Source organism: Limulus polyphemus, unplaced genomic scaffold, assembly GCF_000517525.1.
Source record: "Limulus polyphemus unplaced genomic scaffold, Limulus_polyphemus-2.1.2 Scaffold786, whole genome shotgun sequence".
NCBI classification, from domain to species: Eukaryota; Metazoa; Arthropoda; class Merostomata; order Xiphosura; family Limulidae; genus Limulus; species Limulus polyphemus.
Genome location: NW_013666396.1, coordinates 10992 through 32245, shown reverse-complemented (window position 1 = coordinate 32245; position 21254 = coordinate 10992). Strand labels below are relative to the sequence as shown.

Here is a 21254-nt window from a genome sequence, read left to right as displayed (position 1 = left end):
AAAATGTAGCTTTTTCTTTTACTATCAAAAACTCTGACAGCTTTTAATACAATATTTCAAAGTTGTGTAAATGAAAGGGTCATTTTCTGATCCTTGTGTATAAAACATTTACCTGTATGCATTCATTGATGTCGTCATTGGTTCATAGAATACAAACTCTGGATCTCTGTAAAAGAAAAACAGTCTTAAAACAATATATTTTGTATTTTTCTATCTATTTTTTTTAAATTCTTTGAGAAGTTTGCTTTTAATGTAGATGAGGGTACAGGTGTGAGTTTCATGTATCTGGATTTTCAGAAAGATTTGTCAAAGTACTATATAAAAGGGTTGTCAAAAAAAGCTCTCTTTAAGTGTGGGGAATAGTTTGACTTACTGGATGGAAAAAAAGCAGGGGGTTGTTATAAATGGTGTTCAGTCAAGCAAGATTATATCATAAGCGGGGTACCTCAGGGATGAGTGTTAGGACCTTTACCCTAAATTATTTAAACTTGTTGATGACATTAAAGTTCTGGGTGTTGTTAGCTGTGAGAAGGATATTGCTAATTTACAAAAGGATTTGGATTATTTGTCGAGTTAAGCAAATAAATAGCAGATGGCTTTTAATTATAATAAATGCAAGGTAATGCATGAGATATAACAATTTGAATTATGAGCATAATTTTCATGGAATAGCCTTAAGAGTGTTATGAAAGAAAAAGATCTTGGTATTCTGGTTAATCAGACTTTTGAACCATTCAAGCAAGGTACTGTTGCTAGTGGTAGGGCAAATATAACTTTGGGTTATATCTACAAAATACAAATCTAAAGAGGTTATATTATCTTTCAGGCCTCGAATTTTAAATCCAAATTATTGCCAAGAGATTGATTAATTGACACACTGACTTGAAGACAAAAGGTGGAAGATTTTTGACATGTCGTCCCTACACTTATGTTTCTACAACAGGCAGTTGCCATCCATTCAACTAAGTTTCTTCATTCTATAATCTGTTTTTCTTTTGTTGTTTTTTTTTGCCCTCAATATCTAAGTGAACTAGTAATGAATAAAAACCCTGAAGAAGAAAGGTCCACCTTTCGAAAGTGCTAAAGTTGTAGGGTTTATATTCATTTCTATCAAGACATCTTAAACCTAATGTTTAGGTTACATTTGGAGTACTTTGTTCAGTCCTGGGTTCCTTACCTTAGAAAGTACATTGAATTGTTGAAAAGAGTTCAGAAGAGGACTACTAGGATCACGCTTATGATGGAAAGATTGCAATATGAAAATAGGTTAAGTTATCTGAAATTGTTTTATCCTGAAGAAAAAGAGAGAGTTAGAGGGGATCTGATTGAGGGATTTAAGATTGTAAAGAGAAGTGATAGTGTTGATGCATCATTTGTTTTCATATTTAATTGTAAGAATGTTAAAACTAGAGGACACAAATATAAACTTTGGCAGGGTAGAAGTCTTCTTCAGTTAAGACAACTTTATTTTTCTAACAGGGTGGTTGGCCTTTGGAATGAGTTGCCTTCAGATATGCTAGATACAGTTAATTTAAAGAAGTTTCCAACTAAGCTTGATAAATATTTGTATGATAAGGATGGCTTTGAGTGTTTTACTTTTATTTTAAAGTTTAGTATAGTGGATGAGATGGCCTAGATGGACCAACATGTCCCTTATTGTCCTTAAAATCATATGTATGTGTAATATATGTTCAGCAGAACTTGCTAGGAGTGTGGAATACGGTTAGAATCAAGAAATTTTAAATGTCTTCAAAAACCTTTGTAAGTATGCAATTAAATGACTAGGATTTTTCTATAAACAATTTTTCTTTTAGTCTTATGCTAAAGAAAGTCCAATAGCACAGATTTTGTTACCATGTAGCATTTAAGAAAACAATTACAATGAATGTATTTGTTTTTATTTCAAGAATTTCAGATTTGTAAGATAGGCTTACAGAGTGTCAAGCCCAGCTCTCCATAATTGCAGCTCAGTAGTAAACTGATTAGGCTAACAAAGTTATTGTATGGTCAAGCACATTAGGTAAATATTTATTTGGTGCTGAGATACCATTACCACAAACCAAACTCAATACCCATAAATCACAAATTCTTAAAATACAAATATTACAAAATAAAATAAATAAATATATATATATATATATATGTAATTCAATCTAAATACAGTCTTCATTTCAAACGTTTTCTACAGAAAAATCCATAGTTTTTGGATATGAAAACTGAGACACAAAACATAGTGCCTAAAAGATGTTACTACACTTAAAAAATCTCTTGACAAAAATTACATGTCACACAAGTTGACTTGAAAAACAATATCATCATACCTCTTGTCAGGATGGAAGGTTGTGGCTTTTACCTCCTTCAGATAGCGAGCCATTGCTTGTTCAAGAGTCAAAACCAAAGAACGAGAAGGTGAGCTAGCTGATAAGAGTTGGGCACTGCGAGGTTGAGACGTGAGGTGATCTAACCAGGCTGTTAGAAATTCTTTCTGAACTGACTAGAAAGAGCGAGAGAAATTAAACTTTAAATTTCTGCAGAAAAAAAAAACATTCTAAAAAATTTACTGACTAAAATATGTAAAAGTACACAGCATGGTTTTCTAACTTGGACAGAATCAAACTGATAAAACACTGACATACAGTCTTAAGGTTTACAAGATACAATCTCACAATATATATATATATATACCAAAAATAACAAATAATGGGTATAAATGCTCATGATAAATATAATTTTAAAAATTAGAACATAAAAATAGAAGTTGTTTAAATGGAGAAATGTTTATAAAATGATTTTCAAGTTGGTAGAATTAATCTTTTTTGAGCTCATGAAGCATTTTAACTTAAGAACCCTACAGTTTTAACTAATAGTAAACTAAGGGACAAAATTGACAGCCTCCAATACATCACACATAAAACATAACAAAAAACTCCCCACCCCATCTAGAAGCACATTTAACACCAGTAAGCGTTATCTCATGTTAATAATGCAGGTTGGCTAATAATACTTGAAACTGACCATGGTACAAACTTTATGGCCTTTATGTATGCCAGTGCTTTATTTTGCAGAAATACTTATTTACTTCAGGCTTTTAATCCATAAATACAAATATAAATTTTTAAAATCAGGAAAAAATGTTGTTTAGAGCAAACACGTTTTGAAAGTACACTGGGAGGAACAAACTCTCAGTGCCTGAGATAATTAGGCTTTGGAAACATTTAAAATTATATATCAAATATTTTAAACTGTCAATTAAAAAAAAATTAAAGACAATTAAATCTTTAATAATAACAAAATTAATGGAGTTTAAAACCGAGCAAAAAAAAATAGAAACATGCAACAATTGAAATAAAAATTCATTAAACTCACATCACACGAGCAGAAGTAATTTTCAAACTATATAATACAATAATGATGAAAACAAAACTGTTTTAAACTTTTTCATCAACTTATCCAAAAAAAATCTAAAATAGAATAAATATGTTTTTATTGAATGCTAGCCAAAGTACAAAGCTTATAAGAAAAAAAATAAATACTTTTCTATAGACCTTCAGGAAACAGAATTATGGTGCTTAAAGACTACAGGGTAAAACATTTGCAAAAAGTTTTTTGAGCCAAATCTAAAAAATAAGGCCCAGGTGCACACCCTCAGTCACCTTAGTATGCATGCAAAGTTTCAGGTCTCTAAGTTCTTTCCTCTTGAAACTATGGTGGTCTCACACACACACACACACATAGGCTCTTTTATAAAACCTATATTTCATTTGATATAGTAAAAAATTATTATATAAGTAAATTAATCGTTAAGTACACAAGGTGCCAAAAACTCAATGTATCTATGATTATGAGCAAACATGAAATAATTAAAAACCAATCCATCATATTTCTAAAACTACAAATGTGCAATAAATTCTTCCAGATATTACAATAAGAAAATTGAAAAGCAATAAAATGTTTTTAATAATCTCAGCATTTAAAAGAATTCTAAACAGTATTAGAATTTTGAATCTGAACAACACCTTACTCGATACATGGGTTAAATAAATGGCCAGATCAAAAACCTCAAGGTTCAGGTTTAGCCATCCTTAATTTAGAGCTGCTAGCCTAAGGGAAGGCATTAGTAAAAAGCACTAGCCATCTAAACAACTACTCTTGACCAAAAGTTAAAGTGGATGTCATGGCTATATTGTCCACAGCTGAAAGCACACAGCATGTTCAGTGGCATATTTTACGATCCACACCCCAGAACAACAATTACTAAACCACTCCTGGCTAGGATTTTTGAACAAACTCACAGAAAGGAATTACAAATTACTTAACATATACCAGAGCTTCTAAGTCTCTAGTATATTAAAATTCAACATCCAACTTTGCTGGGAATCAAACTAATGGTTTGTGTTCAGTCCAATAACGTATGCAATCACTCAAAACAAACTCTTTAATAATGTGTTAAACTTTCAGTTTTGTGAAAACTTATTCAGTATATTGTACAAGAAATACGTGTTTATCTGAGCCACAAAAACTTCTACTGCAGAGACATTTTTAATTTGTAAACAAGTATCCTGTTTCAATAGTACATCAGGTATATCATATAATTATTTTAAACATCATACACAAATATTTAAATGAAAGTAACATCACAATCATATGTACATTTGAATGAAATACCCTTAATATATAAGAACCCAACAGTATTATAAAATAATATTTGCATTAAATTGTAGTTGTGAAAGTTTATCTCCAATAACTAATAAGGCAAATTATTTTAAAACCATGTTGAACATCACATATAGATCGACTTCTACTAACCTGCCCTTCAAAATGTTCTGATATCATCTTTTTTTCTGAGGAAACTTACAAAAAAAATAGCAACTGTGTCCTTTTTTCTTCACAAAATAGTTAACCTAAGTTTATGTAATTAATATTAATATTTAAAACCTAATTCTTTATATCACATTTTCCTCATTTCTTGCTTCAAATTAGTCGCTATGAACTTATCATACTTGTAATATACTTCTCAAAATAACTAAATGTTTAGATCTGTTATTTTGTAAAAAGAGCTAAACTTACCATTCCCTCAGTAATGATTTCTGCTTGTTGTTCTTCTGAAGTCAAATTATAAATGTAATGAGCGAGTGCTTCACCTATGACTCTAACATTTCTGGCAAGTTTTTCGAGGTCCACTTTTTCTCTGTGATGATGGAGAAATAATCAAAAAGACATCATAATTATTAGCACCTTTTTTTTAGGAACATATACTATTTAAAAAAATAAAACAAACAATAGGCATTATTATTAACATGTAAATATTCATCTTATATATACAAGTAAACTTAATTATATGTACAAGCAATTCACAAAACAAACCTAGGGGGCAAGTACAATTGTGTAGAAAATAATACTGTTCTTTAAACAAACATCAAAGAAATATTTCACAAATATATTTAAAAACAACAGCCAAACTCAAAGATCAATATCAAAGAAACAAGACCACATATAATATTGAAACATACCTGTGAAATCAGAACTGAATCCTAGACATTAAACTTAAAATGTACTGCAATATTGGTTCAGTCAATATTGAATGACCTCATAGCCATTTTATATATGTAGTTTCAAGTATATTTTAGTAACATTACTTTCTGACAGTTTATCCTATTAATCTTAGCTACAGTTTCTGTATGTATATCTAACTAATAATTTATTCGTTTATCAAAATTATTTTTCAAGGGTTCATAATTGCTAGTGTCATTAAAATTTATTCTAAAATCTAACTAATCACAATTGATCTTAAATCATTGTATTTTCATAACCAAGCCACTGTGGATTTCCTCCTTTCAATAACTTCCAATCAGTGTAAGCTATGTACTTAGAGCAAAACTAAAAATCAATCTGTTCATCAGTATAGTTAATTAACTATACTTTTCTTATGTTTCTACTCATAAAGATTAGAATGTATTTTTTCATAAGTTGGGTACCCTTACTGTTAATGATATTTTCAGCCATAATAATTTTGTATAGTTTCCAAAACATTTTTGAACTTGGACGCTCTTTCTTGGACCTGAACAACTTACACTTCCCCAATTTTCAGGTATCCAAAACAAAGATAAATTTAGTACATTTCTTGCTAGGATGATAAAGTTCTATACATAAGGTTTACTTTCAAACTAAACAGTTTATGATCTCTTAAGAGACCACCCTCTTAGGGTTATGACCAACAGTAATAGAATCCCTGGTTTAATACAAAGTAGTAACACCTAAACAAATTGTGTCTCTTCTGCTACTCATCAACAGTTATGTACAAAGTAAGTTAAGGCTAGAAAGTGATCGTTAATACCCAAGATAAATGCCAATTATTTTCTAAAATTTAAAAGGAAAACAGAGTTATACATTCTAAAGTCGCTTTGTTTGATCTTAATCAAAATATCATTAAACACTAGAGATGTGACTCAGATACTTGTATGTTTGTTTTTTGAATTTTGCGCAAAGGTACATGAGGGCTCTCTGCACTAGCCGTCCCTAATTTAGCAGTGTAGGACTAGAGGGAAGGCAGCTAGTCATCACCACCCACCACCAACTCTTGGGCTACTCCTTTACTAATGAATAGTGGGATTAAACATCACATTATAACACGCCCACAGCTGAAAGTGCGAGCATGTTTGGTGTGATGGGGATTCGAACCCGCGATCCTCAGATTGCGAGTCGAGCGCCCTAACCACCTGGCCATGCCGGGCCTCAGATACTTGTATATTTAAAGAAAATCACAGATATATAATTAACTTATTAAGTTGTTAAGCAATGATAATGGCCATACTTGATCTCCATTTTTCAATTTAAACATTTCTAATGACAAACATTATTCATTGGTTGAAAATTCTACTATATTCTAAAAAATATATTAAGGAACTATAACAAACCTGCAAAGATATTTCATGGTTTTACTGAATGGTTGGCTAGTGAACAAATATTCAACATTCCAACTAACCAAAACAAAACTTTAAAACATTTCTAATGTTATAATTATACTTGTCATAAGACATTAATATTAGGCCTATTATATTTTTAAGCAGTATATTCTTTATCCAATCCATTATGGATTTTCCTGAATTAATGTTACTAAGATCTTCCAAGTTTTTAGGATACAACTTGTAAAATCTCTTTAGAGATTGACCATATAACAACCTATTGAAACTATTGAACTTAGGAGACAACTACAAAATCTTACCTCCGATCCATGATTGAACTTCGACCAAGGACCTTGGGAGATCTAAAATGAGAGAGTGTGAATGCTTGTAAGCGACGAATGCTGAATCTTTCGTGTTCCCAAGATAATAGTTCTTCAGCCAAATTTATCTTCTTGTGAACCATACTGATGTTCAGTTCTGGGTAAAGCATTTTCCCAACACGCTGTAGTTCCTAAAAATGTATGTACATATGTCCAAAGGAAATTAATTCTGTATATTAAACCTTTACTCTAAAACTGATGATAAACAGAACTAGTACAAATTTAGGAGACAAAATATATAAAACACCCAGTTGATAACAGATGAGCTGATCGTCCTTAAATTTGGTGTAAAGAAAATTTTTTTTATTTTAAAAAAAGTGGAAATACTATCAGTTTCATCTCTTACTTTATACCAAAGACATAGTTATCTATGATTACAAAAAATATTAATTACATGTCAATTATGTTTTTTAGGGTTTTATCAATAAACATAACTAATTTGTCTGATCTACTGTGATCTTGCAAAACTTGTGGAATGAAACTGATGTGGTAAAGACACATTTTTATAACATTTTAATTAACCTACAATCATAATTATAGAGATGGCAGAAAAATCATGAATATATCAAGGACTTAATTATATTTACAAGTAGTCTTTTAGTAAATATTATTATAATAAATTGATACATTAAATATTCTCCTTAAAGATTAAATGATATTTTAATAACTAAACTTGTACAGTAATTAATGACAATTGAGTTATGCCTTGTCTTAAAAATTGTTACTCTTAAAACCTTACAGAAGTAAAAAAATAAATAAACTATATTTCCCCAAAACTTAAGAACTTAACTTGTCTTTAGGATAGTTCCTAAAATTAATATGGCACTTTTCAACTCATTTTAAATGGAAAGTCCTGTAAGATGAAATCTCCTTTGAGGTATTGTTTCTAGTATTAAAGTTACTCCAATCTTATAACTACCAAGAAAAAGAAAAATTCTGACACTTAACTACTTGATTTTTACATGAAATGTTATCTGTAAAACCAAAATGTTTTACAAATATTATAAAACAAAGTATGAGTAACATGATGAATATATAGAAACATTACATATCTAGGATACACCTTTTTGAAAACATATGTCCAACTAATCTGAAATACAATGGAAAAACAACTTAATTTTGTCATCTATCTAACATATCTAAAATATATTTGATTACTCCTAATATGATTTTTAAGCTTATGAAAAGTATTTTGCAATTTTGGCTTAGTACATGGAGATGGGACAAATCTTGCAAGATATTATTGAGATTATGCCCAGAATGTTGTTTATAGTAAGGGTATCCAAATGATGATTTAATATATTCTAATCATTATAGGTTTCAGTTTTCTTGTGTATTGATTTGTGTACTGAGAGCCAGTTTATATATATCACTTATTTATAACTTACTTTTTAGTTCTCATCTTTACAGTTACCTTATTTTGATCAAAGACATTAATAACTGCACTTACAGTTACCTCTAGATAATTACTCTTTCAAAGAAATGACAAAAAGTATGAATAAAGGAACATTAATTAATTCTAAGGACAATGGAGACATCAATAATGGCATTCTGTTCATTACAGGAACTAATCCTAAAACACAGAAATCAAATCAGAGAATACAGTTAACTCTAGGAACATACTTGGAAGAAAATAGCTCCAGGGCTATCCTCCTTTGGTGGTTTAGAAACATGGAGATTCAGTTCATCTTGAGAACCAAGAGATTCCAAACACAGTGTGTATAAAGCATCAGGCAAAAGACTTCCCTCTAGGTCAGATACAAAATTTTTTGAACTAAAGGCATATTTGAATTTTAAGAAACTGATTTAATTTCCTATATGCAGTCAGTTAAATCACAAACAGGTTGAAAAATAAACCTAAAGAGTCATATCCTTAACAGGTTCATTGTTATTGCAACTAAATAATGTCACATACATTAACCAAAATTGAAGACACTCAACTGGAAGAAATAAAACAACTTCTGGCTCAAAAAAAACAAGACCCAGTTTAAACACTAACATGATTTATCAATTTCATATTTTCAGTACAAGTTTAATACTTTATAAATATGAAACTGATACTTATCACTTCAAGCTAAAACTGCTTTGTCACAGTTCTTTCTCAACAAACTTTCACCTGATGTATCAAACTTTTTAATAAATGGTATAATGAACACAGATCGAGAATAATATAAGCTAAAAGTGAGTGTGCAAAAACAAACTGCTAACACTGTAACTAACATCCATATATTGGTTATTATTTCTGTTAATTGTCATTACTTGACAAAGAATTGAGAGAAAAAGTAAATCAAATATTCTTTCTTCTTGCTCTTTTGGTAGTGAGAAATCAAGTAAGTTCATATTCTTAATGTTACATCTGATGTTATGCTTATATACATTTATTGTGGTACAAAATAATATAAACTGTAAGCTGTAATAATTAAGAATTTTCATTTTCCGCACATCTCTATTTACTCAACCTCAACTTACAAGAAATATGAACCTTAAGAATCTTTTGGTCATAACCAGAATTATTAAATAAAATACTTTCCATTTTTTCATACTTTTGCATGATAAACATATATGTATACACAAAAACTGAATAAATCAATTACAATTCTTTTAAGCCTAACACTCCAGATGACAAGATAGTGAATTACTTACATACAGCAGATACATAACATTTCTTTTTTTACATCTATACATTTTTCAAGTTTTAATGTATATGTCCCAAAAGATAACACACATAGTTTCATTGTGTTTAAGATCACTGGCATACAATAAACATAACTATTACCAGACCAAAACTATAATCAAAAGGTTCCATTTAATATGTGTGATAAGTTGTAAACCAATTTTACATTGATTGAGATTTTTTTATATATATCTTTTTGGTAATTTTCTTTGTCTATTCAAGCAGATATTTAGGCCAATAAGACCTAATGTACACATGGCCTAACATAACAGCTTTGCTGGTGAAATAATACTTGATATGATTGAGTGCAAAATAGTTTAACAAAGCCCACCTCATCTTATTTTATTAAGAAAAAAAATATTTTCCTATCATACTGCAACATCATAATTCAAAATGATGTATAAAATGACAAAGCTTTAAAAAAAATAAAAACAGCAATTGTGGAGTAAATTGTTCACAAACATTATTCTTTTAGCAACATATCACAAACTAAGCTTTTATCATTTTGTTCCAATCTCTACAAAAATCTCTGCTGAACTAAAAGCCAAGTTAGCTAAATATCATAGCTTTCAGATATGGAATCAAAATAGGGATTTGTATCTTAAGGAAATAATGTCAACACTGTGTCTCAAACCTTCAGCTTGTTTAATTACTTCTTCTGTGATTGCATTTTCACTTCAAGCTACCTATCTCGTTTCTGTATTTTTTGATAATCCCTATTCCCCCCTTTTTAAATTAACAATTTTTAATAATCTTGTTTCTTTATATTTTTGTACGATAGTCCATTTTTAGCTCAGTTTTAGTTTATTTTTAATATTTTTTACACAATATGTTATTGTTTCAATTGTGTATGTGATTATCAAAATCCCTTGAAATGGAACACAATTTTTGTACAAAACTTTTTACATGAAATTAAACTATTACTAATAAAAATGATATGCAAACAAAATAAAATGTAAATTTCTTGCTCAATATTACATGATTTAACACAAACATCACAGGAAAATGGTATACACATACAGTTAATATGGTGTTGTGGCATCCCCTTCAAAGCATTACAAATTATACCTTATCTAGATTTTAGTGTTCTGATCAAAAATGAATTTCTTTAATAAACTAAATATTCACATAAAAATATTTTTAAGTTTCAAACCTGAACTATCAATGTTGTCTTCTATCCACTTTTTGGTTCCTTGGAAGTTAAACTTTCCTGCTCCAGATAGCAAAAAAACTAAATTGAACCTGAAGAACACAAAAAATTAAAATTAAATCTCAACAAGGAAATAACACATTAAAAAACATTAACTCACAGTTTACACTAAACTCTCAGTATTTTACATAGATGTAACAAAAACAAATTTTTGTTTGATACTACTTCAATATACTCATACAATCTCAGAATTTTATCTATGAAGAACACAAATGTGACCAAACAATATATATAACGTTAACTTATGAAATGACTGAAAAACTTTTCATCAACACATAAACCAATCACTGTGAGGAAGTTATAGATTAACTGTACATTTCTTTAGGGCTGGTGTGCATCAGCATATCCTGTGTCTCCTTAAGACTATAATTTGGAGACAAGAAAAATAATGAAATACAAATGTGAGGTTAAAATGCAAAACAGGAAATTCTGATGTATGGTCGTTTTTTACTCACCACAGTAAACCTATATTATATAGGATTTGAAGAATATATAGCATTGATGATAATTCATTCTTCTGAATTATTCAACAAACAAGCTGTTTAATATACTAAAATAAATATGAAGCCCAATCTATCATACTGTTCAGTGGCAAATAGTGAATCAAATGACAAATTGTGATTCATGTTTGTTTTAGGTTATTAAGATTTAAATATAAATAGAATCACTGAAGTTTACTTAATGAGTACCATAAAAATGTTTGAACATGCTTGAAAATACAGTTCCATATAAAATAAGCTATTTTTGCCAACCAGAATGTAAAAAAAAGAGAGAGATTTTACAGCAAGATACAGAGCGAAGCATGCACATATACTTCTTTAATATTAAGATTAATTTACATAATTCCTCATTTGGAAAAGCATAAATCTGTAACTTAACCAAAAAATTATTGCTTCAGATTATTGTACATTTTTGGTTATCAGCACCACTTATTTCTCACTTTTGTAATACATAATTTCATAGTTAATTCATTTTTATCAATAATTATAATTTCATTTACCAAGTTATGAAATATTCTTTACATACAATTAACTTTTTTTTCAGATAATCTTAAAAAATATTCACCTTGGATGTGTTCTTGAGCTGGTGTATAAACGAGACAAGAGCCGAGCAAGTTCCAATAATGCAGCTACCCCACTCCCGTTAGAATCGGCTCCATATGCCAAACCCTAGAAGATATTAAATTACCTTTAAATAAGCCATTTTCTTTGGAGTTTGATAAAAATGAAATGCTTCCAAAATGACTTAGGTAAAGCACACTTAATAATTTGTTCCTCACTTATCTAAGAAGGTTTAAAAGATACCAGCAATATGATAAAACTAGGAAAGACTTCAACATCAACAATATAATACAACCTTAATTGTACAGAAAAACATTCAGAAATTAAACAGAAACTGAAAGTCATTCTAATAACCAGAAGCCAGATTGATGCACCTGTTATTTAAGACATAAAACATATACATGTGGTACTAAAAATATATTTTCTCTTTTACCTTTTACATCCTAACCCATTAAAATCAGCAACCTTATATTTCATAACTTAACTTGAAGTACATCTGTTTTGCCTGGACGACACAACTATATAATTTTTACATTAATCTTTCACCCACTTCATAGTGCAGCACTTACACCAATCCATTAGTCCTTTTTGGACTGGGGGGGGGGGGGGCATGTCACTGTTGTCCTTTGATTTATTTTTTCCTTCTCACAACGTAACTACTTAAACAAACAGCATGAAACTCAGCACAAATTTTGGCTTTCAGAAAAGTCTTGATTTGATTTCATAAAATACAAAAATTTCTCAGAACTGTGGTTTACTCTTAAGTCTTCTAAACTTCACACTAAATACTGCTATTTTTTTCCTGCAGAAGCTACATTTGATCTTTTTCTCAGGAAACCATAAAATCTTCCCATATTCTCATACCACTTTAATCACTATACATTTATGAATTTCATAATCTGCTCTATTTAGTGGTATTTAAACTTTGCCTGTAGCTATTTTTAAAGCTGTCATTCATTAGGAGTTGTTCGCACCCTTTTATGACCTCACTACATGTGGTGTGAACAAAGGTCTATAATAATCAAACTTCGGATAGAAAAGAAAAATCATAAAAGAAACAAGATCTGGTTAATTGTATTCTAAAGAATTAATAGTTCCTTAGCAAATAAAGACCTATGTTTTGGGATTGGAATAAAAATGCATTACTGACACTCTTGAGAACTAAGTTTTAAAATCTTTTATACTTTGCTTTGTGAATTACATTAAACAAATGTTACAAAATGCCAAAATATCAATTATAAAACATTTTTAAGTAAGAAATTGTTTAAATGTTTACACTAATCCCTAAAAACCAGTAATGTTAACACATACCAGAACATGCCTTGACTTCACCCAACAGTAATTGTCCAACATTTACACTACTAAGTTATATATCTTTATCACAAGTTCAAATTAATGTTTTGATTTGTTTGAAAATTCATGCAAAGCTACATGAGGGCTATCTACACTAACCATCCCTAAATTAGCAGTGAAAGACTAGAGGGAAGGCTGCTAGTCATCATCACCCACTGCCAACTCTTAGGCTACTCTTTTACCAACGAATAGTGGGATTGACTGTCACATTATTATGCCCCCAGGGCTGAAATGGTGAGCATGTTTAGTGGGACAGGGATTCGAACCCACAACTAGCAGATTGCAAGTTGAGCACCATAACCACCTTGCCATGCCAGGCCTCAAATTAACGTAATCTTTTTGGTCAAAATTAATATGATTACATAATGCTTAGAGCATGTCACATTCATCTCAACATTTTTCATGAAGTCCAGCCAACTGGAGATATTGTTCCATCATTTATTCATAGGAAATTTTAAAATGCGATCATCTTGTTTCTGAAAATACTTGTTATGTTCTATTTTACTGTCGGGTGAAAAATATTTTAATTCATGAGTTAATCACACTGACTATAATGGTATAATTTGTTTCTCAAAACACCACGTACTACTTAAGGTGCAAAGCACAAAAGAATGAAAGTAACTTCAGTGTCTAGAATATAAAAAAAAAACTAAATTACATGGAAGATAAATTTAAAATCATAAGGGACACTATGCATCACTGTCAGTAAACCTACTTCTAACTACTCATATGTCATAATGAATTACAAGAATAAAGGTAAGTAACAGATCTTCTATCCTAAAGCCTTGTAATTTTAAACAAATTTATAGCCATAACATATACCATGAGTTAATGTCAGCGAATATACTTGCAAACACTTACTGGAACAATACCATAAGTGTCATAATGAGTGGCAAGAACAATAGCAAATAACTGCTCTTCTATCTCAAAGCCTTATAGTTTTAAATAAATTTAAAGTCTTAACACACACCACACATTAACGTCAGTGAATACTTGCAAACACTTACTGGAGCAACACCATAAGTGTCATAATGAGCTACAAGAACAATGGTAGGCAGCTGCTCTTCTATTCCAAAGCCTGACAGTTTTCCCTAAATAAAAAAAAAAATTTTAATAAATTAAAAACCACAGAAATTTCTAATTGCATTAGATAATGTAGCTAAACCTAAAAGTAAATAATTAATGTCTATACATTCAGAACACTTGTAACTTTTGGTAAATATATAAAAATTAACTAGATTTTGTTCAAAACCAAGTATAAAGGAATATGTAAAAAAAAGAATGAAAGTATCCATATTCTTAAATAACAGCTAAAGCTTATTTTCAGAATGATACAAAATATTTTATGTGGAGGATCAGTTTTTGCATTACCACAGGTTACTCATATAAATTACACACAAAAACTGTACACACATATAAACAGAAAATTATATTACTTGACTTTACTTATACTGCTGGTACTAATAACTAGATAACTAAACAAAGATTATATATTTTATCAAGCAGAGTAATGAATTATCCTATATGCACATGCACACCAAATATCATTGCTGTCTTTGAGAGGAAGGTCCAAAGAATGATAGTTACTAACCAATAAGCCACTTTTGCCTTTAAAACCAACTTCTACACATAAACATATGTATAGAACAAAATAATCAAGATACATTTTAGTGATCTTCTTGTAATAATAACTTTATTAACAAAATGTCCAGTGTTCTTGTGTTGTTTAATACATGTACTGGGAATTAATATAAAAAATTCAGATGAAATAATTTGCATATCCTTCCAGAGGCTTTTTCAGAAAATTTCAAACAAAAACAAAGACTCAGTGTACTTATAAAATATTTTATAATTTGGAAAGAAAAACGAATGCAAGAAGAACAAAAACAATTACTACATGAACCTACCAATACCTCAACCACCACACCATCTAGAAAGATGTTACACAGATAAATAAAAACTTAATGGATGATATTACTAAATCAATACATTGTTTAGGACATTTTTACACACTGAAATAAAAACAGGAACATTATTTGTGCATAGCAACAGTCTAGGAGCTTTTGATACTGATAATCTCAAGAATTAATAAACAATAGTCTTTGATCACCACTGACTAACAGAAACAGCAGCATAGAATTCCACTCTTTACACACAATCAGGTTCAAATACCTAATCAGTGCAACCCTTGATATAACTAAAATTCAAGCTACGAAAATATTCTCAGCCAATGAAGGTTGACAGGAGTGTGTTGAATAGTTAGTCCTGTATTAAACCTACCATGATGACTACCTCTTCAAAAGGAAATAAATTCAATGCTGTCTAAAAAAAAAAAAAACTAAAAATAAATTTGTTTTTTGTACGTTTAAAATTTTTTTTTTTCTTTCTCACCAATCATAGAACACAGAGCAAGAAACAGCTGACTGAAGACACAACTGGATGAGGAATTCTCACAATGTAGTACTTAAAAATCATCATGAAATTTTCTGAGCAAATTTGGTGTTGACAGACATAGGTGACTGCAGCTCATTTTATAAAGCAAACTTTCACAAGTATTTATTCTTAATCCAAAGCTACCAGCTACATATTTTATTTTAGTGACTTTTTGTTTCACAGTTTTAATAATGTACCTAATCAACATTTAAGATTTTTGACCACTGCTACATAAAGAGGCTCTTGCAATAATTGTTTTAAATGTTGATATTCAAAATTGGATTAATTTATATGGAGTGTGGTGAGGATGGAATGAACAATAAAGGGGAACTTTGAGTGTTGTGGGATTTGTTTTAAAGCTACTAGGAAGTTAATGTTTTGAACACAAAAACTGGTAAAGTATTGTAAAGCGTTATTTTTAATATCTGTAATCAGATATGTGTAAAATAGCATTCCAGATTTTATGCCTTTCTTTTGGTATAAAAACCCATCAACTGTACTGAATATATAAATAACATTTCAGATAGGCTTATGTCAATCATTAATAATTTTTTTTGTTGCTAAACACAAATTTACTCAATGGACTATTTATGCTGTGCTCAACACAAGTATCAGAACCTGGTTTTCAGTGTTATACGCCTTTAGACTTACTGCTGAACACTGGGAGGCCTCATCACTAATTGTTGTTTGTATTTTTATTCAAGATAAAGCAAGTTCTGGGTCTGATTTACTGTTATTAAATACTGAAAAGTCAAATTACAATAGTACATATATTAAAACGATTAGGTACGTATGTGTGTATGCATTGTAGATGTACTGTACGTGTGTGCATGTTTATACCACAAATAAGATATGTCATGTTTTTTTATTACTCTAACTATCCAGTAGTCAAGATTATGATTAAATTGTTTAATGTCATAAAAATAATCAAATAATTAAATTCAGTGTTTCCAATTATTACTATTATTGATTACTCCAACTATCTATTGATCAAAATTATGATTAAATCATTAATGTTACAAAAATAATAAACTAATGGAAATTAATATTTCCACTTATTATTGTTTTTGATTATTCCAACTATCCATTAATCAAAATATATTACCATTATAATTTTTCATTAATATTTTTGATTAATTCAAATTTGTTCAACTTAATGTCATCACTCATTAAAATAGTCAACTAATCAAAGTTAGGGTTTCTGATTATTACTATTTTTGATCATTCCAACTAATCAAGTAACTGAAATATTATCATTATGTTTATTTGTTGTTAAGCACAAAGCTACATAAATGGGCTATATATTCTCTGCCCACAGTGGATATCAAAACCTGATTTTTAGCACTGTATGTTTGTTTTCTGAGTTAAGTCGACTAGTAAGAATAATTTTATTTTTCAGTCATCTCATGAGAATAATTAATTAGTTGGATGTAACTGATTAATGAGCCCAGCAATTAATCATTAGCAAGTTCTACTGATCCCCCAGGTCTACCCATATGTCACTACCCTAATGTGAGGTACTATACATGTGAGCTAAGCAAGTAAGTTCATAGATGGAATTATGAAACCTACATAAAGTGGAAACTTAAGTTATTTTTATTTGTAGTTCGACATAATACATGTATAGAATAAGTTTAAACCATAATGGATACAAAAATAAAAGAAAGAAAAATATATACTATACAGCTTAGATACATACCTAAAGAACTTACAAAAAATTAATATTTAAACATTTGTTGAAGTTTTATTTATAAAACTTAATTGGAAAACATTAACAAATATTATAACTTATCAGTATATTCTGGTACAAAAGTCAAGAAACGTAATGACATATTCCAAGTGTTGTTGTGTAACGCCAATAGTGAGAAAGTTCGAAACGTACCTGAATGTTTGTGACCTGAATGTCACTCTGAGCCTTGGTTTGGCCATTGGAAACAACTAGCTGGAAACCACTAGCTGATAAAGTTCCCCATAGTTCTGTAATTTTGTAAATAAATCAAATTAAAAAACTTTAAAAATGTATGATAAAGTGATTTCAGAAGCTTGTTAACCAATAACGCAAAATAGATTTTAAGATTAACTTGTATCTTATATAGAGAAGAAACTAAAGTGTTGTCAAACAACCTCGAACCAGTACCTGCACTAGGGATGGGGAGGATGCAAAAAGTGCACTGCAACAGTGTCCTCAAAAAAAAAAACATTCAATATTTTGAAGTGTTATAGAATTGTTTTTGATTGATTCTGTACTTTATTATTTTATTTTTATTTCCTACAAAACTGGACAAAGATTTAAGAACAAACTTTAGATTTACATAATAATAACCATCAATCATGAATTCAAATTTGATGACAAGGAACCCACTTTTTAGACAATAAAGTCTGGAGACATGTTGAATGGGTAGTGAAAGATACTTTGTTACAAATATACAACGTTTCAACAAGTTTTTGTCATCGTCAGATGAACATAAGATTTAAGGAACCCCAAGTCTTTATGAGGGCCACAGAAAACCTGGTGCTACTCCTGACTCCTTTTAAGCTCATTTATGAGCTATTTATCGGGTAAGAGACAATTTGAATATAAATGTTGCATTTACCACAACAGTGTTCAAACTCAAATTGTGTCTCACCTGATGAACACTTCATAAATTAACTCAAAAATTTGTGCTTAATAAATACATTATGGAGTTAACACAGAAGTTTATTTCAATAAGTTTGCTTCCCATAATTAAGAAATTACTCTCAGAACTACATTATAATTTAAGCACATATTTATTGTTAAACTACATATATCAAAAACAGTACTTCATTTAATTTTTTTAGATAAACTTGATATTTTTAATACCTGATTGATTCCCAGGACACCCACTGTTTACAGTTCACACATAAGTTAGCATACTAACAGTTATTACACTGATCTAAACATCACTGGAGTTCCTGGCTAGTGCCAATGAATCCAACTTTAATACCTGCTTGATTCCCAGGATACCCACTATTTACAGTTCACATATAAGTTAGCATACTAACAGTTATTACACTGATCTAAACATCACTGGAGTTCCTGGCTAATGCCAATGAATCCAACTTTAATAGCTGCTTGGTTCCCAGGACACCCACTATTTACAGTCAGCATGTTAGTTAGCACACCAACAGTTACTATGCTGATTGAAACATCACTGGAGTTCCTTGGTAGTGCCAATGAATTCAACTTATTCAGATAAATCCAAAAAGTATTCCACTGTTCATCAAATTTTTACTGAAGATTAAGTTTGAAAGCCAATGCCTTCAGTACAGAGCAAAGACTGATGAAGGACAAAGAAAAGCCATGACCTTAACATTTTGAATATTTTTCATATCAAAACATGGAAACATCATCTTAATGGAAAAAAGAGGCTAATAATGAATTACATTTCTCAAAATTTCAACAGAAAATTGCAAACATTAAAATCAACTACCTTCTGCAGCTGAGGCGGCTTGTTTTCCACTTGAAGACTTTTGTACATTTCTATATATCTCTGTCAATTCTGGTGTTTCTATACTAAAATATACAGGTATCTGTACTTCTTCCTCTAGCAGACTTCTCTCAAGCTCCATAATATGCTATATATATATATTAACAAACACACAATACATTAACATATAAAAAATTATATGATATAACGTTAACACATGTATGATATTTTAATAAAAATTAATTGTTTTAACTAGTTTTTATTTAGTAGGGACAAAAACTGTGTGTGTGCATGCATGTATGTTTTTGTATATGTCTGTTATTTAAACACATTTCTTTTACTTTTTTACATGCATACTCCTCTTTATACCGAAACCAGCAGCTTAATGGTTGAAAAACAGCAATATTCAGACCAAATAGTTATACTAATTTTATCCCACCCTCATATTCAATTACTTTCCTCTACTAAATATTTATTTTAAATAGCAAACTAGTAACAAAAAAAGAAAATGAAAGCTTTGATTAACAAAGAACCACAAAACCAATGAGCACGTATTTTTAAATGCAGAACATTTTTATTTCAATTATGTGCTTAACTTAAAAACACTAATGTAATAACACACACACACATACATACATATATATATATATATTTAAATGTAATTTTATGGAGAGAGAGAGAAAAATTTAAAAATGCAGCCACAAAACAAACATCCAACACCAAGGCACAAATCATAAGGTGGATCATTATGTAATGTGCCCTGGTTCTTTGAGGTACTGCTGGAAGACCCAAATTGCATTGGGGGTACAATGTCTATCAAGTTTAACACCTCAACTTTGCTGGCCTCACATGCTTAGAAGAGAGAAGAAAAAGGAGCAGATATGGGTTCTCTAGCCCACAATGTCCCACATCTTTACCACCTTTTGCTGTCTGCAGTCAGATGTGGGAATGTGGTTGCTCACAAGAAACGATAATTAGACAGAAATAATTAGAATACAAAACACAAATGGTGGAAACACCAAAACTATTTTTGAAGTTAGCATTCCAGCCCTCAATATGAAGTTTGAACATAAATACCAAGATGTTAAGGTATTACTATACTAAGCCCAACAAATATTATAAGTATAACTCCCATCCTCCACCCTTCCATGCTACTATCTGGATCTTCAATGGTTCTAAAGAGATCCACTCAGTAATAGGTCTTATATAGGGAAAGTAATATAACTACCACTACATTAATCTACCTATACAAGATATGAGATGTCCAATAAGTTATTCCAGTTATTTCCTCTACTATAAATTTTAGAAAATATTTTTTATTCTGCATACTATAACTTTGTTTAAATCACTATTTTCAAGTTTCTATAAATACTTTTTGTATTTATTATAAAATAATTTAAAATATTTAAATAAAGTTTTCTCATCAGATCCGTTAAATATCAATTTATATATTAATATATATATATTAGATATTAAGAACTGTACATTTCTACAGATTTTACACTATCTAAGAAGCTGTGAATGTATAACACTCTGTATGGCATTTGTTGGTACATTAAAGTATAGAAAGGAAAGTCAAAAAATTCGAAATCTGAAATAATTTCTTTTATCACAAGTATTAATATCACTAAAGTTATTAATTAAAGACATTAAAGTCATATACGACTAACTGAAAGTGAAGTTTAAAAGTTAAGCACAGTACAAAAGACTTTTGTTTAATAAAATGCACATGAAAATTACACTTCTAAATGGTATAGTGCCAAGGAAGTTTGTTTGTTATGAATTTCGCGCA

General features: G+C 29.8%; 1 protein-coding gene across 2 annotated transcripts in view; it reads right to left on the bottom strand.

Moving 5' to 3' along the window:
• LOC106460521 (nicalin-1-like) overlaps positions 1-21254 on the bottom strand; it is a 44355-nt gene that overhangs the window by 13817 nt on the left and 9284 nt on the right. For both annotated transcript variants that reach the window (XM_013920237.2, XM_022387268.1), the window contains exons 3-12: positions 19466-19610; positions 17896-17990; positions 14588-14671; positions 12232-12335; positions 11110-11198; positions 8906-9030; positions 7223-7413; positions 5068-5188; positions 2322-2494; positions 113-166 (exon numbers count right to left, since the gene is read on the bottom strand). In XM_013920237.2, coding sequence (XP_013775691.1) covers positions 113-166; positions 2322-2494; positions 5068-5188; positions 7223-7413; positions 8906-9030; positions 11110-11198; positions 12232-12335; positions 14588-14671; positions 17896-17990; positions 19466-19610 — 1181 coding nt within the window. The remainder of the gene's footprint in view (positions 1-112; positions 167-2321; positions 2495-5067; positions 5189-7222; positions 7414-8905; positions 9031-11109; positions 11199-12231; positions 12336-14587; positions 14672-17895; positions 17991-19465; positions 19611-21254) is intronic.